This window comes from Misgurnus anguillicaudatus, chromosome 23, assembly GCF_027580225.2.
Source record: "Misgurnus anguillicaudatus chromosome 23, ASM2758022v2, whole genome shotgun sequence".
Classification (NCBI taxonomy): Eukaryota; Metazoa; Chordata; class Actinopteri; order Cypriniformes; family Cobitidae; genus Misgurnus; species Misgurnus anguillicaudatus.
Genome location: NC_073359.2, coordinates 19,329,400 through 19,349,206, shown reverse-complemented (window position 1 = coordinate 19,349,206; position 19,807 = coordinate 19,329,400). Strand labels below are relative to the sequence as shown.

At 40.1% G+C, this 19,807-nt stretch overlaps 1 protein-coding gene across 1 annotated transcript; it reads left to right on the top strand.

Moving 5' to 3' along the window:
* Window positions 1–10,086: 10,086 nt before the first annotated feature.
* On the top strand, window positions 10,087–19,807 carry LOC129454119 (uncharacterized). Its single transcript, XM_073861747.1, has 10 exons — window positions 10,087–10,239; window positions 10,602–10,722; window positions 10,832–11,059; window positions 11,160–11,302; window positions 14,898–15,315; window positions 17,085–17,214; window positions 18,477–18,636; window positions 18,993–19,122; window positions 19,220–19,441; window positions 19,546–19,807. Exons 1-10 carry the CDS (start codon window positions 10,091–10,093, stop codon window positions 19,687–19,689), a joined length of 1,845 nt encoding a protein of 614 aa, XP_073717848.1. The 5' UTR covers window positions 10,087–10,090; the 3' UTR covers window positions 19,690–19,807.

The following is a 19,807-nucleotide window of genomic DNA, read 5'->3' as shown; positions in this document are numbered from 1 at the left end:
GGCTGCACGATTAAGGTCGCCCGGGATGTGAGTTGCTCTAAGAGACTTGAGTCTCTGATGACTCCACAGTAGGAGGCGTCAGGCGAGTTGTGACATGTGACGTGATCGTAGGCCACCTTGGTGATTTATGTACGCCACTGTCTCTGTGCTGTCTAACCAGACGAGCACATGTTTGTCCTGCAAGATGGGGAGAAAGCGCCTCAGCGCTAGCAGGACAGCCAACAACTCTACGCAGTTGATGTGCCATTGCAGGTGGGGGCCCATTCAGGACCCTGACACTGCTGCCCGTTGCACACTGCACCCCAACCCAGTTTCAAGGTGACGGTTGTAACCACCGTACTCCTTGAATTCCGTCCCATAGGCACTCCTGCCGTGAAGAACGAAATGTCTTCCCAGGGGTTGAGGGTGCGTCGGCCCTGTGGTGTCAGAAGGACACGACAGGGGCCGGTGTGCCACGCCCCTCTGGGGACTCGGGGGTACAGCCAATTTTGAAGCAGTCTCATGTGCATCAACCCGAGGAGAATAACCGCCGATAAGAATGCCATGTGCCCCAGGAGCCTCTGAAAGAGCTTGAGCGGGACTTTCTGTGTTAGCATCTTAAATGGCATATGATAAATATATCTGTTCAGCACATGCAGATCCAAAATGGGACGCAGTCCCCCTCCCTTCTTCAGCACTATGAAATAGGGGCTGTAAAACCCTGAAGACATCTCGGCTGAGGAGATGGGCTCTATCGCATGTTTGGCCAGAAGGGTGGCCACCTCCGCTCGATGTACCACAGTGTTCCCGCCTCTGACTGAGGTGAACAGAACGCAGCGTAACTTGGGGGGAGGCGTCTGGCAAATTGTATTGCATATACCAACCAACGCAATAGGCTGGGTAGCGATAGCCACGCTGCCAGATACCGTGAAAGGGGGGACGAGGGGAATGAAGGGGAATAATCATTACATTTTTCATAGTGCCATGTTGTAGCTGCATGGTGGGGGGTAGGCAAGCATTCCCCGCCATCGCTCGTCTTACCTGTGAAGACGTCATAGGAGGAGACAGGCATACTCGTCGACCATCGGGTTCCCGAGAATCGTCCGTTGCCTGGAAAAGAAAAGACATGTTGCCCAGAGAGGGCGGATGGAAATACTCTTTTAGTGACCAAGTGGGGGCCCGGCAGAGGGCAAGACGGGAATAGATCTGTCTTGTGCAGGCATGGGGACGATGTAATGTAGAGAACTGAAGAGCGAGGTCCTCTACAGCAGTGGTTTTCAATCTTGTCCTAGGGGACCCACTGTTCTGCACATTTTGCATGTCTCCCTTATCTAACACACCTGATTCAGATCATCAGCTCATTAAGGGAGATATCCATGAACAGAACTGGGTGTGTCAGTTAAGGGAGACATACAAAATATGCAGGTATATATATCCTAGGACAAGATTGAAAACCACTGCTCTACAGTATTGCCAAACAGCCCTGCTTGCGAGATGGGGGCATCAAGAAAGCGAACCTTCTCTGCAACCTTCATTTGTGCAAGGAGGGCGAGGTCAGTGGCGGTGCGGAGTTCCTTCATAATCTCTGGGTCAGACCTACCCTCGTGCAGATCTTTCAATGCCTTGGCCTGGTGGACCTGCAGGTGGACCTCTGCAGGGTGAAGACAGCTTGACCCGCAGCAGTGTAAGCTCTCAACACGAGTGCCAAAGAAAACTTACACCCCTTCAGACATCAGAATGTTGCCCTCCGATGCTACAACAGACAGCTCATCCTCTGTCCTGGCCCGGGATAGTGACAGTGAGACTGCCCAAAGGCTGAAACACTGCCTCATGTCCCGAGCTGACGGGGGAAGACAAGCGTGGCGGGGGGCGAGCAGGCTGCAGGTCTTTATCTGGCAGCGAAGCACTCGCACTAAGTCTCACATCTCGCGCGCTGCTCGCCGTACTGACAGATGCTGATTTAACAGCCACCCCATCAGCGTGGGAAGCAGACACTGTATCCGGCGATTTCACAAAGAAAGCCGCCAGCCGCAAACGCAACGTCTTCATAGAAAATGTCCCTTCAACAAACGCCACCTCAGCATGCTGGCGACTTAGACAGCCAAGACAACGATCGTGCCCGTCAGCAGGAGAAAGATGCCTGTGTTGTTGTTTTTTTCAGTGATTATGACAAATAATTTTCAGCAGAGGGTTCCATTGCCAAAAGTTGACTTTATTGCTAACAACAATAAGGCCGAGTTGGTGGCTAATCAACTAAAAAGTATTTTTTAGAATTGAACCTAAAATACAGTTCTCTAAAAGTTTAAACTCCTCCCATTTCACGAGTTCGCCCTTACATCTAATTTGATTGCGAAAGTAAGCATATTTTGGCGTGCTGTCCTGGGGGAGGGCTCAGGATCCGGAGTGAAGCTCGAACTCCGAATCCAGGGTATGGCCCGAACCCGGAGAACTCCCCCATCCCAAACTGGGATAGAACAGATTAGAGTGGCGAGTTGGGGTGGTGGAGGGATATCCGAAAACAATCTCAATAGACTGAGGTAGGTAGGATGTCTGTATATGTAGTGTTTGGCTGATTACCAAATTAGATGCACCTGTGCTTGATTAGTTAATTATCTGATCGTGCTCCTCCCGAACCTTGTAAATAAAACATCATGTAGTTGTTTTTAGCATGCTTTATGTTTGACAGGTGTTGTGACTTCATTCCTTCCAAATTCCAGCCTATGCATTTTCAGCTATGATCTCAGTTACCCATATTTTAAAGCCTGCAAACATTGCAGTCTTGAAGACTGCTAGTCTTCAACTTACAAGCATGAGACATGTATACTGACAAAACACCTTTGAGTCTGAATACCACATTCACCAACTATATAGTTTGAATAAAAAAAAAATCTTCACCTGCCACATCCAAGATAACAGAGACGAAAAGTCATCCTTAAAAGGACGTTTCACTCTGTGTGGAAATTTGCTCTTTTAGACACTCTGACTAAAAAATTGCTGAAGCATTCAGGGGATGGTGTTCTGCAAGACTAATCCGCTGCCACACCATATCGCCAACAGTATGATTTCTTGAGTTTAACTAGAGAGAGAGAGAGAGAGAGAGAGAGAGAGAGAGAGAGAGAGAGAGAGAGAGAGAGAGAGAGAGACTTTGACTTTTAAACACACTTTTAATACCCATAATTAAAAACCATACAAATTACAGTCCTTAGATTTCAGCACATCACATTACCACATAAACAAGGGAGGGGAAAAAAGAAAAGAAAATGATAAATAAAAAAAATAAATAAATAAACATGATCCTCTACAAAAAAAATTCCAAATTCCCATCACAGTCAACATCACAAATACATTGATTTATAGCCCATTTATATTTAAAAGTTTCAAAATCGTTAATAAGTTTATAAAAGGTATATTCAATTTTTAAACGTGATCTTATTAAGCCCCTGAGGATCGAGTCAACTTCAGATGATTCATTCCCGGACAATTTTTCTTTTCGTGACAGCCAAATGGCCATTTTTGCTTGTCCGAACAAAAAGTTCAACAATACATGAGCCTCCTTTTTACTTTTTTGATATTTAGGCCCATATACAAAACACATGGGTGAAAAAACTACTCCCAGGTTCTGACACCATTCTTCTATTATTTGAAATAACAGTTGTAGTCTGGCACAATTTAAAAATAAATGAAAAACAGTTTCTTCTATACCACAGAAAGGACATCCCTCCCTCACCTGCGGATCAAGACGTGCTCTGTGTCTGTTAGTAGCTATTATACCATGCACCAACCTCCACTGAAGATCTCCAGTTCTTTTTTCAATGGGAGGTTTGTACAAGGTCCTCCAGCTGCCCCTGGGGGAAGCACTTAGTCCAAACACTTCTTGCCATTTAGACTCCTTAACATTTGTGAGAGCATTAAGATGCAATATCTTGACACACAAAGTATACAGTAATTTTTTTCCTGTATTGCTGAAAGATCCTAACTCGGGCGTCTTAAAGGTTAATAGTCCACCCTCAGTTTCTTCCCAGCTTCCAGTATCAGCTGTAATTTCCAGTTCTGGAAAAACAATTGTGTCCATCTCTCCATTAAAAGTTTCTAAGGAAAGTCTATAACTTTGTGGCAATAATTCTGATATCTGAGTCAAGATTTTCTTTGCCACACGAATCGATCTCATTCCTAGTTTTCCGGCAAAAACTTCAGCTGATATCCATTCACCTTCAGGTATCAAGTGTCCCATTTTGGTGATCTTTGCAGCCCAAAGACTTCTCCTGAGTGATGCATCTTTAAAAATATCCAGATTCAATGCAGAGTTAAAAAGTAGCGGTTCTTCTCTCTGCCACAAACTTTGTACATTATTTGACTCTCTGGAAAACTTGAAAAGTGTCCATGCTTTAAGGAGCGATCTGTAAAATGGTGTTAGTCCTGCAAGATCTAACTTGTTAACCTCCATCAGGAACAGGTGTCGATCTAGTCCCATGTTGCCTGCTTTCCTCAATAAGGTACACGCTATCCCAGCCCAGCTCACATCCTTTCCGTAAAGAAGTCTCTGAGCCACTTGGAGTCTGAAGGTCCTTACTCTAGACATAATGTCAACTAGACCTTGTCCTCCTTCCTGTCTGTGTAGATACAGTACCGGTGCCTTTAACCAATGCTGGCCCGACCAGAAAAAATCCACCAGGCATCTCTGGATTTGTCTTACAAGGTCTTCTGGAGGTTCAAGGATCATCATTCTATGCCAGAGTGAAGAGGCTATGAGATTATTACATATTAGCACCCTTCCCCTGTAGGACAGCTGGGGCAGCAACCATTTCCAATGAGACAACCGTGCACGTACTTTCTCCAGCAGGCCCTCCCAGTTTTGCTTTCTGTACTCATTTGTCCCTAAAAAAACTCCCAAATATTTAAAACCGGCCCTTCCCCATTGTAAACCACCAGGAAGTATTGGATGTTTAACAATTTGGCCACACCACACAGCATCGCTTTTGGACCAATTAACTTTGGCTGATGATGCTTTTCCGTAACACTCTAAAGCATTCTTTACAACCTCAACATCATTTTCTCCTCTGATTAAAACTGTAACGTCATCTGCATATGCAGATAATTTAACAGATTGCTGAGTGTTCAAGAAATTAATTTGTAAACCTGTTAGTTCTCTCCTAAGTTTACATAACAAAGGTTCAATAATTATACTATACAATTGACCCGAAAGGGGACAACCCTGTCTAATTCCCCTCTCAATTTTTACAGGAGTACTTAGGCCACCAGCAATTTTTATCAAACATGTTGCTTCAGTGTACAATAACCTTATCATTGAAATAAATTTATCACCAAAACCAAAGGCTTTTAAAGCATCAAAAAGAAAAGTGTGATCCACCCTATCAAAGGCCTTCTCTTGATCTAGAGATAAAAACCCCATTTCAATGTTATTATCAAAAGCATAATCATACAAATCTCTTACTAAATGTAGATTATCTACAATAGATCTATCTTTTATGCAGTAAGACTGATCCTTATGTATGATTTCATCTAATACAATATTTAACCTATTCGCCAAACATTTAGAGATGATTTTATATTCTGAGCACAAAATTGCTATAGGTCTCCAATTCTTCATAAGGGTTAAATCCCCTTTCTTTGGTAATAACGTTAAAACTGCACGCTGAAGGCTCTTAGGAAGAATATTTTCTGTAATGCTTTTTTTAAGAACTTCAAAAAAGTCTTGTCCAAGAATAGGCCAAAAAGCCTTATAGAATTCGGCAGACAGTCCATCTATCCCAGGTGCACGACCTACAGAAAGTCCCATAACAGCAGCCGTGACTTCTTCATAAGTAAGTTCAGTCTCTAAGATATTTTTGTGCTTTGAGGTTAAAACTGGAAGATCATTAAGCAGTTCATTCCTACATTGATCATCTGACTTTTCAGAGGCGTATAACTTAGAATAAAAGTCCACAGCAATTTTACGCATCTCCGTTTGATCAGAAGTATCCTGTCCATTGCAATCTTTCAAACAATACATCAATTTTTCTTGACCTTTTTTACGTTCAAGGTTAAAAAAGAAGGAAGTAGGAGCATCCATATCTCTTACAGTTACAAATCGACTTCTCACAAGGGCTCCTTTCACTCTTTCATTTAAAATTGAGCTCAGCAAGTTAGTCTTCTCAGCCCACAAGTTTTTAAGGTATACAGAGTCATTTACAATCATATTTTGCTCTACACCAATAATTTCTTTTTCAAGACATTCCAGTGACTTTTTGATACAAAGTGATGAATGTGATAAATATTGATGACAAAAATTCCTTATTTGTACTTTCCCTATTTCCCACCATTGAATGCAATTCTCATAGCAATCCTTCTCAATTTTCCACGATTCCCAAAAAAATTTAAAATTCTCTCGAAAATTCTTGTCTTCTAATAATTTAGCATTAAAATGCCAGAAATGACTTTTGTGTATTCTTTTTAATAGAGTACATTCCATGGTAACAACTTTGTGATCAGACATTGAAATAGGAAAAATATTTGAATTTATAACTCTACTTCTCATATTACGTGATGTATAGAGTCTATCCAAACGTGCAGCAGAAAAATTCTCTTTGCTAATCTTCACCCATGTATATTGACGTGAAAGAGGATTGTGTTCTCTCCATACATCAGATAGGTTTAGATTTTTTATCACATTAGCTAAACAAAGAGCACTCTGTACATGAGGTTCTTCACCATTTCTATCCTGTATAAAATTCAAGGTACAATTAAAATCTCCCCCTAATATAATAAGATCACCTTCAGGTTGTTGCCTTAAAAAATCCTCTAATTTATTAAACAATCGAATTCTCTCCGCACCTGTATTTGGAGCATAAATATTCACAAAAAGAAAAATAAGATTACTAATTTCTGCTCTCACAGTCAGCAATCTTCCAGGATCAATTTCATTTTTTGACAAGATTTTCACTTTAACAATAGGAGAAAAAAGTACTGCCACACCAGCACTCAAATTGGACCCATGACTGAGAATATGCTCTCCTTCCCACCATAGGCCCCAATCAGCCTCATTGCTTTGATCACTGTGGGTCTCTTGTAAAAAAAACACTCCTATATCTTTCAATTGTATGATCTCTGAAAGTAACTTATTCTTTTTCCCATCCCTCATTCCATTAATGTTTAGTGATCCCACCCGTAGGACTTCCATAAGAAAGAGGGAGAGAAAGAGAGAAAAAGTACAGAAATAAGAGAAATTAACAGTCATCATGATTATTAAGCTTTTCTTTTGTCTTTCCCCTCGTCATTCGTTCTTTCCCTGTTTGTTTTCCTTGCCTAATAACAGTCATGTGTTTTTTTAAACGAAACCTCTTTTGCTGTGAAAGCTCATCAAAGGTACTTGTTTTCCTTGCCCAAACAACAGAGGCAACAAACTTTTCAAGATCTGGAAAAAAATCACTGACCTCTACACCTGCTTTACCTTTTGTTTCATCTAAAAAAGAATTTATCTCCTCTAACGTATACATATCCTTTTCAGCCACTCTTACTATATCAGAATTATCAGACCACTGATCATCATTTCTCAAAACAATATCAGAACATTGGGACATATCATCTACCTCATCAATTGTGTTTTCTTCAGAAACTCCTGCTTTTGTTTCTTTGAATTCACTCGTTCTTTCAACAGCTAACGTTATCTGAGCATTACTCATCTCATTCACACCAGTCACATCAGTTGTATCAGTTAACATTGCAGTCTCAGAAACCGGTTGCTCACTCTCAGCATTAAGATTAACATCACTCACCTCTTCTGAGGCTGTTTTCTCCTGCGTCTGAAGTGTTTGCTTTTCTGTAACCAGTTGAAGTTGGCTCACAATGTGTGCATCTCCACGCGATGTAGACGGCTGCTGCTCGTCTTTGTGTGGGCACGTAAAGCGTTTGTGCCCTATATCACCGCACTCAAAACACTTTAAATTTTCCGTGCTCGCGTAAATCATATACGAATTATCTCCTTGATTGACGCGGAACGAAACTTCCAGAGTACGCTCTGGTGAGGTCAAAAACATAAATACTTGGCGGCGGAAAGAAGTGACATGTTTAAGCGCGACGTTTTTGCAGCCTAAAGGAATCATTCGTACCGGGCTTGCTATTTTTCCAAATCTTTGAAGCTCTTTTATAATGACATCATTACTAATAAAAGGTGGTACGTTCGAAATCGTGATTTTTGTTGATGGAGCGGATAATGGTGTAACTGGGACAAAAAGTTCTTTAACCCATAAACCGCTCACAGTCAACTGATTTATCAACGATTCAGCATTCAGAAAAACAACTACTGCTTTGTTCATCCGTGAAGCTGAAACGATATTGTCATAACCTACTTGCTCTCCCACCGCTACCAACAACTCTTCTATTGTCACGCCAGGCTCTGGTACACACCTGCACCCATTTCTGAGTGATAGATTAGGCGGTGTTCGCCCGGGAAGAGACGCCATCCCGGCGTCCTACACGGGCACACAAAACCGTAACCTTATTTCACTTAGATCGAAAAACGAGGGGAAAAGAAAAAAAGAAAAGAAAAAATATAAGAAAAAATGAACAGTTTTGCACAATCACTCTGAGACGCACACTCAGTCCTCCTCACCCGCACTCCCAACATGCAAGAGAGAGAGAGAGCGAGAGAGAGAGAGAGCAAGAGAGAGAGAGAGAGAGCGCGAGAGAGAGAGATCACCAGCAAGTTTCGAAGACCAAGAGCGAATGAATGGGTGCATCTCGTCTCCTTTTATACAAGTAAGTGTGGGCGCAGACTGGTATGCAAATACCATTCACATAATTTCATTGGCGTTTTAAACACAAGTCAGACAAGATTGGCTCTCAAGAGCACACCCCATACTGTCGTCATCGACACAACGTCAAGTGAACAACAGAAAGGTAAACAATGTAATATGAATTAGTTCTGCTCTTGCTCAGATAATGCATGTGCATGCTTAAATTTAAACTAAACATCAGATACACTAAATATTACACCCTAGTTATTTGAGTTAAGTGCTTATTGTAAATAAAAATATGTATTAAATCAATTTAATTTAGTCGATTTGTGTTTTTATTGTAGTTATCAGGGCTGCTTAATCCATCCCTGGTTATGGACAACACACACACACACACACACACACACACACACACAAACACACACACATGTATTTTGGTCTTTATACCAAAGTGGTGTTCTGTGTCTTGTAAATGTAAATTTAGTTTTATCCTAAAAAAAAAGATTGATTTAATGCTACCAGCAAATACACATCGTACCATCACTGCCATGAAACCGAGCTGTTTACATCACAAAAGTTTAGCTTTCACCTCCAAACTAGCAGCATGTTCAGCATTTCAGACTGAAAAATAAAAAGTTTTTTTTATTATACAGAAGATGCAAGAAAAAAGTCAAATAAAGGAATTAAGTAAAAGAAAATCAAAATTTGATGGATCTCTGTTATAAATGACACAAGTGGCACATCTCATCAGATCCTGACTTATCTTATTTCAGTATCATTTCACTTCACTGCAGTTACATAAGAACAGAAAAAAACACTTTAATTCAATCAGTTAATAAAGATCTGTGAGATTAAACATTACTGGCAGATATGTTTGGATCAGATTATGTTTGGTTAGTGGTCTTCCAAGAGACAGATTGGATATTGCTGACATAAACATGTATGTTTGGTCTTATCACCAAAATTGTGGTTACACAATGATCAGCACTTTTCAGTGTTTAATTAAATAAACTGATCTGAATTCAGTGCATGGTTTAATTTCTAGCTTCATCTTCCTGGTCTGAGTCCCTTGACTCTGTATTTAAAGCAGAAGACTACTACACTGTGCTTCACACATCGCTGGACTGAACAGTGACTACAATGAGTATCTTTTGGTTTATAACTACACTGCTACTGCTGCACTCCTGCACCCCAGGTAATGACTTCATATCAGACTACACTAATAACAGCAGACTGTTTCTCATAACCATTTAAATAGTTAAAAAAAGTTCTTACAATAGGACGAAATTACAGTGAATCTGTTTTCCACCATGCAAACAGTATCACATTTAATATTACTTATATGCGTATACATTCACATTCTCTCTTTAGGTGTCGGCATGGATCATGGTATCGTTAATGGTAAGAAGTCCATTCCACACAGCCGCCCATACATGGTCTACATTTATGACAAACAAACACATAAAACATGTGGTGGATTTTTGATAAGGGAAGATTTTGTGATGACGGCTGCCCACTGCAAAAGAAAGTGAGTAAAATAATATACTATCATTGACATCAAAACACAAACTTTGATTTTTATACTTCACTATAACGAAATATAAAAGCATAGTTGCAAAATTGAAAACTATAATTTTTCTATTAGATGAACAAGGTCATTGAAAATGTGGTATTGATCAAATTAATCTTATAACCAATGCATTTGGACATCTAACAAACATTTAATGACTATTATTAAACTAACATACAGTCGTACGCTAATAAAATGAATGTATATTTGTACATAATGCATGATGCAACCAAAATATTGTTAAACTATTGTGTAAATCTTTACTGTAGGGTTGAAATAGTGGCAGTCTTTTAACATTTAGTTTATTTTGTTTGCTTTAGTCATCTCATGGTGTATTTGGGTGTTGATGACACAAATGATTTACCTGAGGGTATAGAGGTCGATGCCTTTCCACATGAAAGTTTTGCAAACAAGGCAGGTGATGACATCATGCTACTAAAGGTTTGTCTTCTTTCTATTTATTTTAGCAGCAACTAATCACTTTTAATATGCATTTTTTATGTTTTGATGAGGCATCTACTCAAGCTTCTTTACATGTCTTCCCATTCAGCTTAAAACCCCAGCAACTCTGAACAAGACTGTGAATATCATTGAACTGCCAGAAACTAATATAGAGAAAATCTCAAGTAACTGCATGGCCATGGGTTGGGGCTTGGAGGAATACGATAAGACGACTCCATCAAGCGTCCTGAGAGAAGTGAACTTGACTCTTTTAGACTCTGAAAATTGTGCCACACCTCACACTTTATGCACTAAGGAAGACGCCGGGCCAGCACAGGTATTGATTTTATTTCAGCTTTCACTTATTCTGTTAAATGGAAACATTTAATGATTATATTGTTAATTTATGTCTAACTCAACCACAATTTCATTCACAGGGAGACTCTGGCGGTCCACTTATTTGTGGAAATGTCCCACAGGGCATTGTGTCTTACTACACAATGGACATGTCTACAAGATACCTTACAATGTATACTAAAGTTTCTCACTATCTTCCATGGATTCATAAAATCATGAATTCAACTCTTTAAAGCATCACAAAACATGGAAGGCAAACCTGAATAAACTCAACATGTTTGATATTAAAGCATGTCTGATTTATGAAAGCTTATTTGAATTTGTATGTACTAGATTGAAATAAAGGCAAATCTTTATCACTTAATGAGTCTGTTAAAATTATTTCTGCAACTACAACCTACACTACAGTACATAATTTAGCTGTAATACAAATGTTCACAGCAGGCCACCTTCTGGTGAAAGTTTATACCACTGATTAAAATAACTAGAGATAAACAGCATAAACTATTAATATTATCCAACCAATGATAATCTATTTTAACAACTGATACTGCAGTAAAGTATTTGACACTAAATGTTATAAAACAATATTATTAGCTCCAGAGTTTATCCAAGAGTTTTTGTAACTACAACTCTTTAACTAACACCCAGCAACCCAACTTTAATCTAGAGATCCTCTTGAATCTTTAGTGAAGTGCTCTTGAATTCTTTTGAGAGTTTTTTAATCTCATGAAACTTCTGAAATAAGATTTTGTAGTTGGTTTTTGGAACCAATCAAAACAAAGGAACAGTATGTAAGAAATGCATATCAATTAATCATAAAATTGCCCTGATATGTCACTAGACATTAAGAAATCATTTTCATTTCAAATAGTTATATCACTGACAACAGTGGTCTGGCCAGGATATTGTCATTTAAAAAGTGGAGTTGCAGCCCTCAACTGATGTTTATGTTGTCATGTTCTGTATTGGCCACCAGTTGTGTGATTGCAGTACCAGTTTTGCCCGCAAATGAGTTAAAATCTCCCAGAATCTAGAGCGCGCGAACAAGAGCGTGCATGCGACACTGTGCTCCAAACGGTGGACCGCACACACGTCAGAGAGGGAGGGGGAGACCTTGCATGTGTGTGCTAGTGTGCCTCATTAACCGCATGTAAGACAGAGAGCATCCTAATTGGCCTGTTTTGGTAAATCAACCAATCAATTTTCAGTGTGGGCGGGTTTTTATCTCTTCTCCCGATGCAAATTAATTTGTGTATCTAGAAACAGAATCGCCATGGCAGAGGGAGAATCAACAGTGTTGTTTTTAACACATTCGTTCTAAGAGTGTAGATCAGTAAAAGCTGATGGTCAACACTTCCTTTTAAATGCAGTTAGATATTAAATAAACTGATCTGAAATCAGGAAGTTTGCCTGTTGAACAAACCAACAAGGAAAGGCGGCGCTAAAAAGCTCCATGATAAAAACCTTTAGGTTTGTACTGGCAGATGCAGCATGTTCAGCATTTCAAAAGGTTTTTTATTATACAGAAGATGCAAAAAAGTCATATATTACTTTCTTAATAAATAAAGAAATTAAGTTAAAAAAAAATCACAATTTTATGGATATCTTTTATAAATGACACATACAGGCACATCTCATCAGATCTTGACTTATCTTATTTCAGTATCATTTCACTCCACTGCAGTTACATAAGAACATAAAAAACACTTAAATTCAATCAGTTAATAAAGATCTGTGAGATTAAACATTACTGGCAGATATGTCTGGATCAGATTTAGGTGGTTGGTGGTCTTCCAGGAGACAGATTGGATATCGCTGATATAAACATGCATGTTTGGTCTTATCACCAAAATTGTGGTTTACTCATGATAAATTAGCAAACGCTGATGATCAGCACTTTTCAATGTTAAATGAAATAAACTGATCTGAATTTGGTGCATGGATTAATTTCCATCTTTATCTTCCTGGTTTGAGTCCCTTGAGTCTGTATTTAAAGCAGAAGACGACTTCACTGTGCTTCACACATTGCGTGACTGAACCGTGACTACAATGAGCATCTTTTGGTTTATAACTACACTGCTACTGCTGCACTCCTGCACACCAGGTAATGACTTCATATCAGACTACACTAATAACAGTAGACAGTTTCTTAAAACCATTTAAATAGTTTTAAAAAGTTCTTACAATATGAGGAAATAACGGTAAGGAGTCGATTCCACACAGCCGCCCGTACATGGTCTACATTCGTGACAAATACACACATACAGCATGTGGTGGATTTTTGATAAGAGAAGATTTTGTGATGACGGCTGCCCACTGCAAAAAAGAGTAAAATAATATACTATCAGTGACATCAAAACACAAACTTTGCTTCTTATACTTCACTATAACAAATTATAAAAGCTCAGTTGCAAAATTGAAAACTACATTTTTCTATAAGATGAACAAGGTCATTGAAAATGTGGTATTGATCAAATTAACTCTATACCAATGCATTTGGATGTCTAACAAACATTTAATGACTTTTATTAAACTAACATACACTGGTGCGCTAATAAAATGAATGTATATTTGTAAATATGCACAATGCAACCAAAGTATTGTCAAATTATTCTTTCTTTGGTTTTGCCTTGTATTCTGTTGTTTAGGTTTTTTATTTTAAAGTTATGTTGGATTGCCTCTTTGGATGTGTTTGCCTGCCTGTTTGTGATTTTATAAAAACATTTCCAGCATTGGGATTCTACCACAGTCTCCACTCAATACAGAATACTTAGCCCTACAGTACCTGAATCTTTTCCACCATCAACAACCATGAGTCTTACAGATAAGTTGTATTTCCTAAATCAAGATGGTTGTCCCATTGAGGAATATGTCCAGGATTTTTGGGATTTAAGGTATCATGTGAACTGGGATGACACCATGTTACAATTTTGTTTTATAAATGGTCTGGATCACCATATCTATGAACAGTTGCCTTTGGGCCTTAACCACCATTCGATTGTGGAGTATATTGATTATGTTTTGTGGACATGTGGCTCTGATTTTATGACGGGTGAGGTAGAAGAGGATATCATGCCTACTATGCCAACTTGGATCACATCAAGCTTGTCTGGTCACAATCAGCTCACATCATGCCTGCTCCTTGTTAAGAGGGCCGTCGCCACCATGCCTGTCTCTAAGAGGGCCGTCGCCACCATGCCTGTCTAAGGGGTTGTGTACACCAAAACTTTTAAACGCGTGTGAAAAAGCCTGGACAAAGCCGAATGCCAGCTGTTTTTCAGCTGAGTGCCAGCTTTCTTCAGCTAAGCGCTTTGGTAGCTCTGATACGTCAGCTTTGAGACGGTTGGTTGCTGTGATACTTGTCCCGCCCCACCTCCACTGTGATTGGACGGCCGCGTGAGAACTGACATTGACGAGCGGAGCTTTTCTTCAAAGTTGAAAATTTTTCAACTCTCGGTGCTCAGCGCTGAGCGCGAAAAAAACGCCAGGCGCCGGTTTCCAGCTCGGAAGAAAACCGCTAGCTGCTGGCTTATTTGAAAAACGCCGAGCTTCTATTGGAAACTATTGAAAACATGCGCCGGCCGCGGGCGTAAAAGCTTTGGTGTGTCCAGCCACTAAGAGGGTCTAAGAGGGCCGTCGCCACCATGCCTGTCTCTAAGAGGGCCGTCACCACCATGCCTGTCTCTAAGAGGGCCATCGCCACCATGTCTGTCTCTAAGAGGGCCGTCGCCACCATGCATATTTCTAAGAGGGCCGTCGCCACCATGCCTGTCTAAGAGTGTCTAAGAGGGCCGTCGCCACCATGCCTGTCTAAGAGTGTCTAAGAGGGCCGTCGCCACCATGCCTGTCTCTAAGAGGGCCATCGCCACCAAGCCAGTCTCTGCACCCAAGATGGCTGTCACTTTACCTGCACCTGTTTTTAAGATGGCTACCATCATACCTGCACCTTTTATCCAAAGAGCCATTGCCACAACTACACCTGTCTTCAAGAGGGCTGTTGTCATACCTGCACCTTCTATCAAGACGGCTGCCATGCCTACACCTGAGGCACTTCACAAAAGGGCTGTCACATCCAAGCCACTTCACAAAATGGCTGCCTCACCTACATCTCCAGTTCATGCCAAGACCCGACTATTAATATCAAGTCTGCTAGATGCCCTGATGTTGTCTGTGTGGACAGCTAGGAGTTCAAATCAAGTTTTGTCCAGTTCTGTGGTCCCTATGGCAATGGAGGTATGTCCTTTGAACTCTGCACTTCCTGTATTTGCCATGGCCCTGTGGTGTGTGTGGTCTGATTTCTGCTATTCTGTTTCCTGTGATGTTTCTCAAGACCCTGAAACTGAATCATCCAAATCATCTGATACAGTGATACATCTGATCTGATTCAAACCTGAACCTAATGCACGTTCTGTCACTAGTGAATCACCAGAATCGCCTGGCTTGCCTGAATCGCCTGGCTTACCTGAATTGTCTGGCATACCTTAATTGCCTGGTTCACCTGAGTTGCCTGTTTCACCTGGTTCACCTGAGTCACCTGGTTCACCCGAGTCCACTGCACTTGCTTTTATGACTGAAAAGTTTGAATCTGAGTGCCCTGAGCTATCTGTTTCGACCATGTCTGCTGAGTCTAATGGCGCTTTTCCATTGCATAGTACCCCACGGTTTAGTTTAGTTTGGGTCGGGTCAGCTCACCTCACTTTGGCGTGGTTAGCTTTTCCATTGAGTTTAGTATCACTTCGCAGTGGGAGGAATTATAGGCGTGTCGTTATATTTGCGCTGCATACGGCTATTACATCATACAAGAGAGAGCGTCCTTGTACATTCCCATACATTTATTTATTTATCAGTCCGCCACAAAATTAAAATTGGCCACCACAAATAGATGTTTACTTTGCACATCGCTTTTATAACTACCTATGTCTCACATGACAGTTTCTGTTCAAACACCCGTGGCGTCAGTCGACAGCTCCGCTGAGCCTCAATGAAGTTGCATTAAAGCATAAATAATACTGACGTGCACGTCGCGAATGTGCCACCACAAAATTAAAATTGGCCACCACAAATAGAAGTTTACTTTGCACATCGCGTTTATAACTACCTCTGTCTCACATAACAGTTTCTGTTCAAAAACCCGTGGCGTCTGTCGACGGCGCTCCGCTGAGCCTCAATGAAGTTGCATTAAAGCATAAATAATACTGACGTGCACGTCGCGAATGTGCCGCCACAAACTGCAAGTCTGGAAAAAACTTTTATGTGTTCCTGATTCACAACCTGTGGATGTTTTTAATCGCTAAAAGGGTGTTTGGAAACTTAAAACAGAGCACAGATGACAACATGTTTGCTGGAGACAGCACAAGCTAGCAGCAAGCTTAAGCTAAAGCTAATATTTTACATAATAGGATGACGGCGCCGATAACGATTCTCTCAGACCAATCAGTGAACTACAGTGTTTACGCGTCACGTTTGGTATCAGCTCGGGTCGCTTGGAACCCCAACCGAGGTGGTACGAAAAAAAGTATCGGGTACTACGAAGTGATCCCAATGGAAAAGCTCGCAGAGGTGAGCTGACCCGACCCAAACTAAACCAAACCGTGGGGTACTATGCAATGGAAAAGCGCCATAAGTTTCCTGAGTTTTCTGTTACAACCATAAGGCCTGTTTCTGAGCTTCCTGTTTCCAAGTTACCTGTGTGTCATGTAGAGGCTGAGATGGTTACCCCTGATTTCCCTGTATCCTGTAGGTCAGCTAAGATGGTCACTCCTAAGCTCCATAGACTCTCTGCCCTTTCCAAAATGTCTGTGTATGACTCCTAAAGACTGCTTGCCCTGCCTTAGATGGCCAATCATGAACTCTCTGAACTCTCTGCCTATTTTTAGAATGGCCAATCATGAACATTATAAACTCTCTACCTGTCCCAAGATAAACATTAATGAACTAATTGAATTTTCTGCTTTTATATACCCGTTGTCTGTTAAGTTTTTTTTTTTTTGGGGGGGGGGTAGTACCCCAGATGCATGGAGGAGGCAGAGGACACAGAGGACGTGGCCAAGGTGTCCAATCTTCCACGTCTGCCCCACGATCCTGGTCCACATCTGACCCACAATCCAGGTTCACTGCTGCCCCGTGATCATGGTCCGTCCTGGCCCCATGACCCTGGTGGAAATTTCTTTAACTAAACACAAGATACGCTAAATATTATGCCCTATTTATTTGAGTTAAGTGCTTATTGTAAATATGTATTCATTCAATTATTTTATTTAGTCTATTTGTATTTTTCATTGACTGCTGATTTTTTTTCTTAATCCATCCCTGGTTATTGACAACACACACACACGCACGCATGCACGCACGCACGCACACACACACACACACACACACACACACACACACACACACACACACACACACACACAAACAAACACACACACACTCACACACACACACACACACACACACACACACCCAAGCATGTATTCTGGTCTTTTTACCAAAGTGGTGTTCTGTGTCTTGTAAATGTCAATTTAGTTTTAACCTAAAAAAATTATTAATTTAATGCTACCAGCAAATACACATCTTACCATCATTGCCATAAAACAGAGCTGTTTACATCACAAAAGTTTAGCTTCCACCTCCAAACTAGCAGCATGTTCAGCATTTCAGACTGAAAAATTAAAAGTTCAATAAAAAGTCAAATAAAGAAATTAAGTAAAAGAAAATCACCATTTTATGGATCTCTTTTATAAATGACACAAGTGGCACATCTCATCAGATCTTGACTTATCTTATTTCAGTATCATTTCACTCCACTGCAGAAAAAAAAACACACAAATTTAATCAGTTAATAAAGATCTGTGAGATTAAACATTACTGGCAGATATGTCTAGATCAGATTAGTGTTGGTCAGTGATCTTACAGGAGACAGATAGGATATCGTTAACATAAGCATGCATGTTTGGTCTTATCACCAAAAGTGTGGTTACTTCATGATAAATCAGCAAACGCTGATGATCAGCACTTTTCAATGTGAAATGAAATAAACTGATCTGAATTCAGTGCATGGCTTCATTTCTAGCTTCATCTTCCTGGTCTGAGTCCCTTGACTCTGTATTTAAATCAGAAGACGACTTCACTGTGCTTCACACATCGCTGAACTAAACAGTGACTACAATGAGCATCTTTTGGTTTATAACTACACTGCTACTGCTGCACTCCTGCACCCCAGGTAATGACTTCATATCAGACTACACTAATAACAGTAGACAGTTTCTCACAACCCTTTAAATAGTTTAAAAAGTTCTTACAATAGGAGGAAATTACAGTGAATCTGTTTTTCACCATGCAAACGGTATCACATTTAATAATTAAATGTATATGCATTCACATTCTCTCTTTAGGTGTCGGCATGGATCATGGTATCGTTAATGGTAAGGTGTCAACTCCACACAGCCGCCCATACATGGTCTACATTCGTGACAAATACATGCATGTTAAAGCATGTGGTGGATTTTTGATAAGGGAAGATTTTGTGATGACGGCTGCCCACTGCAAAACAAAGTGAGTAAAATAATATACTATCCGTCACATCAAAACACAAACTTTGATTTTTATACTTCATTATAATGAACTATAAAAGCATAATTGCAAAATTGAAAACTAAAATTTTTCTATTAGACGAACAAGGTCATTGAAAATTTGGTATTGATCAAATTAACCTTTTCACCAATGCATTTGGACATCTAACAAACATTTAAAGACTTTTTTTAAACTAAGATACACTCGTGCGCTAATCAAATGAATGTATATTTGTACATAATGCACGATGCAACCAAAGTATTGTCAAATTATTGTGTAAATCTTTTTTTGTAGGGTTGAAATAGTGGCAATCGTTTAACATTTATTTATTTTGTTAGCATTGTTCATCCCATGGTGTATTTGGGTGTTGATGACACAAAAGATTTACCTGAGGGTATAGAGGTCGATGCCTTTCCACATGAAAGTTTTGCAAACGAGAAAGGTCACAACGACATCATGCTACTAAAGGTTTGTCTTTGTCTAATATGCATTTTGTATGTGCACACTTTTTTAACAATCATATGGGACATCTACTCAAGCAAAAACATTACATCTTTCTATTTAGCTTAAAACAAGAGCAACTCTGAACGAAACTGTGAAAACCATTGGCCTGCCAAAAACTAAGGGAGAGGCATTTTCAAGTAACTGCATGGTCATGGGTTGGGGCTGGCAAGAATACACTCACACGTCTCCATCAAGAGTCCTGAAAGAAGTGAACTTGACTCTTATTCAAAACTGTGCCCCACCTCACACTATATGCACTGAGGGAGGAACCGGGCCAGCACAGGTATTTCATAAGCTTTCAATTATATTGAAAATATTTAATGGTAAAATTGTTATTGTATTTTAATGGTATATTTGTGGCTAACGAAACCACAATTTCTCTTATAGGGGGACTCTGGCGGTCCACTTATTTGTGGAAATGTCCCACATGGCATTGTGTCTTACAACAATGACTCAGGCAACATTACGGTGTATACTGAAATCTCTCACTACCTTCAATGGATTCATGACACCATGAGAGAATCTCTTTAAAGCATCATAAACCATGGAAGGCAAAGCTGGATCAACTCAACATTTTAATATGAAAGCATGTCTGATTTAAGTTCTTCTGCAATTTTTATGTACCTAATTGAAATAAAAGCAAACCTTT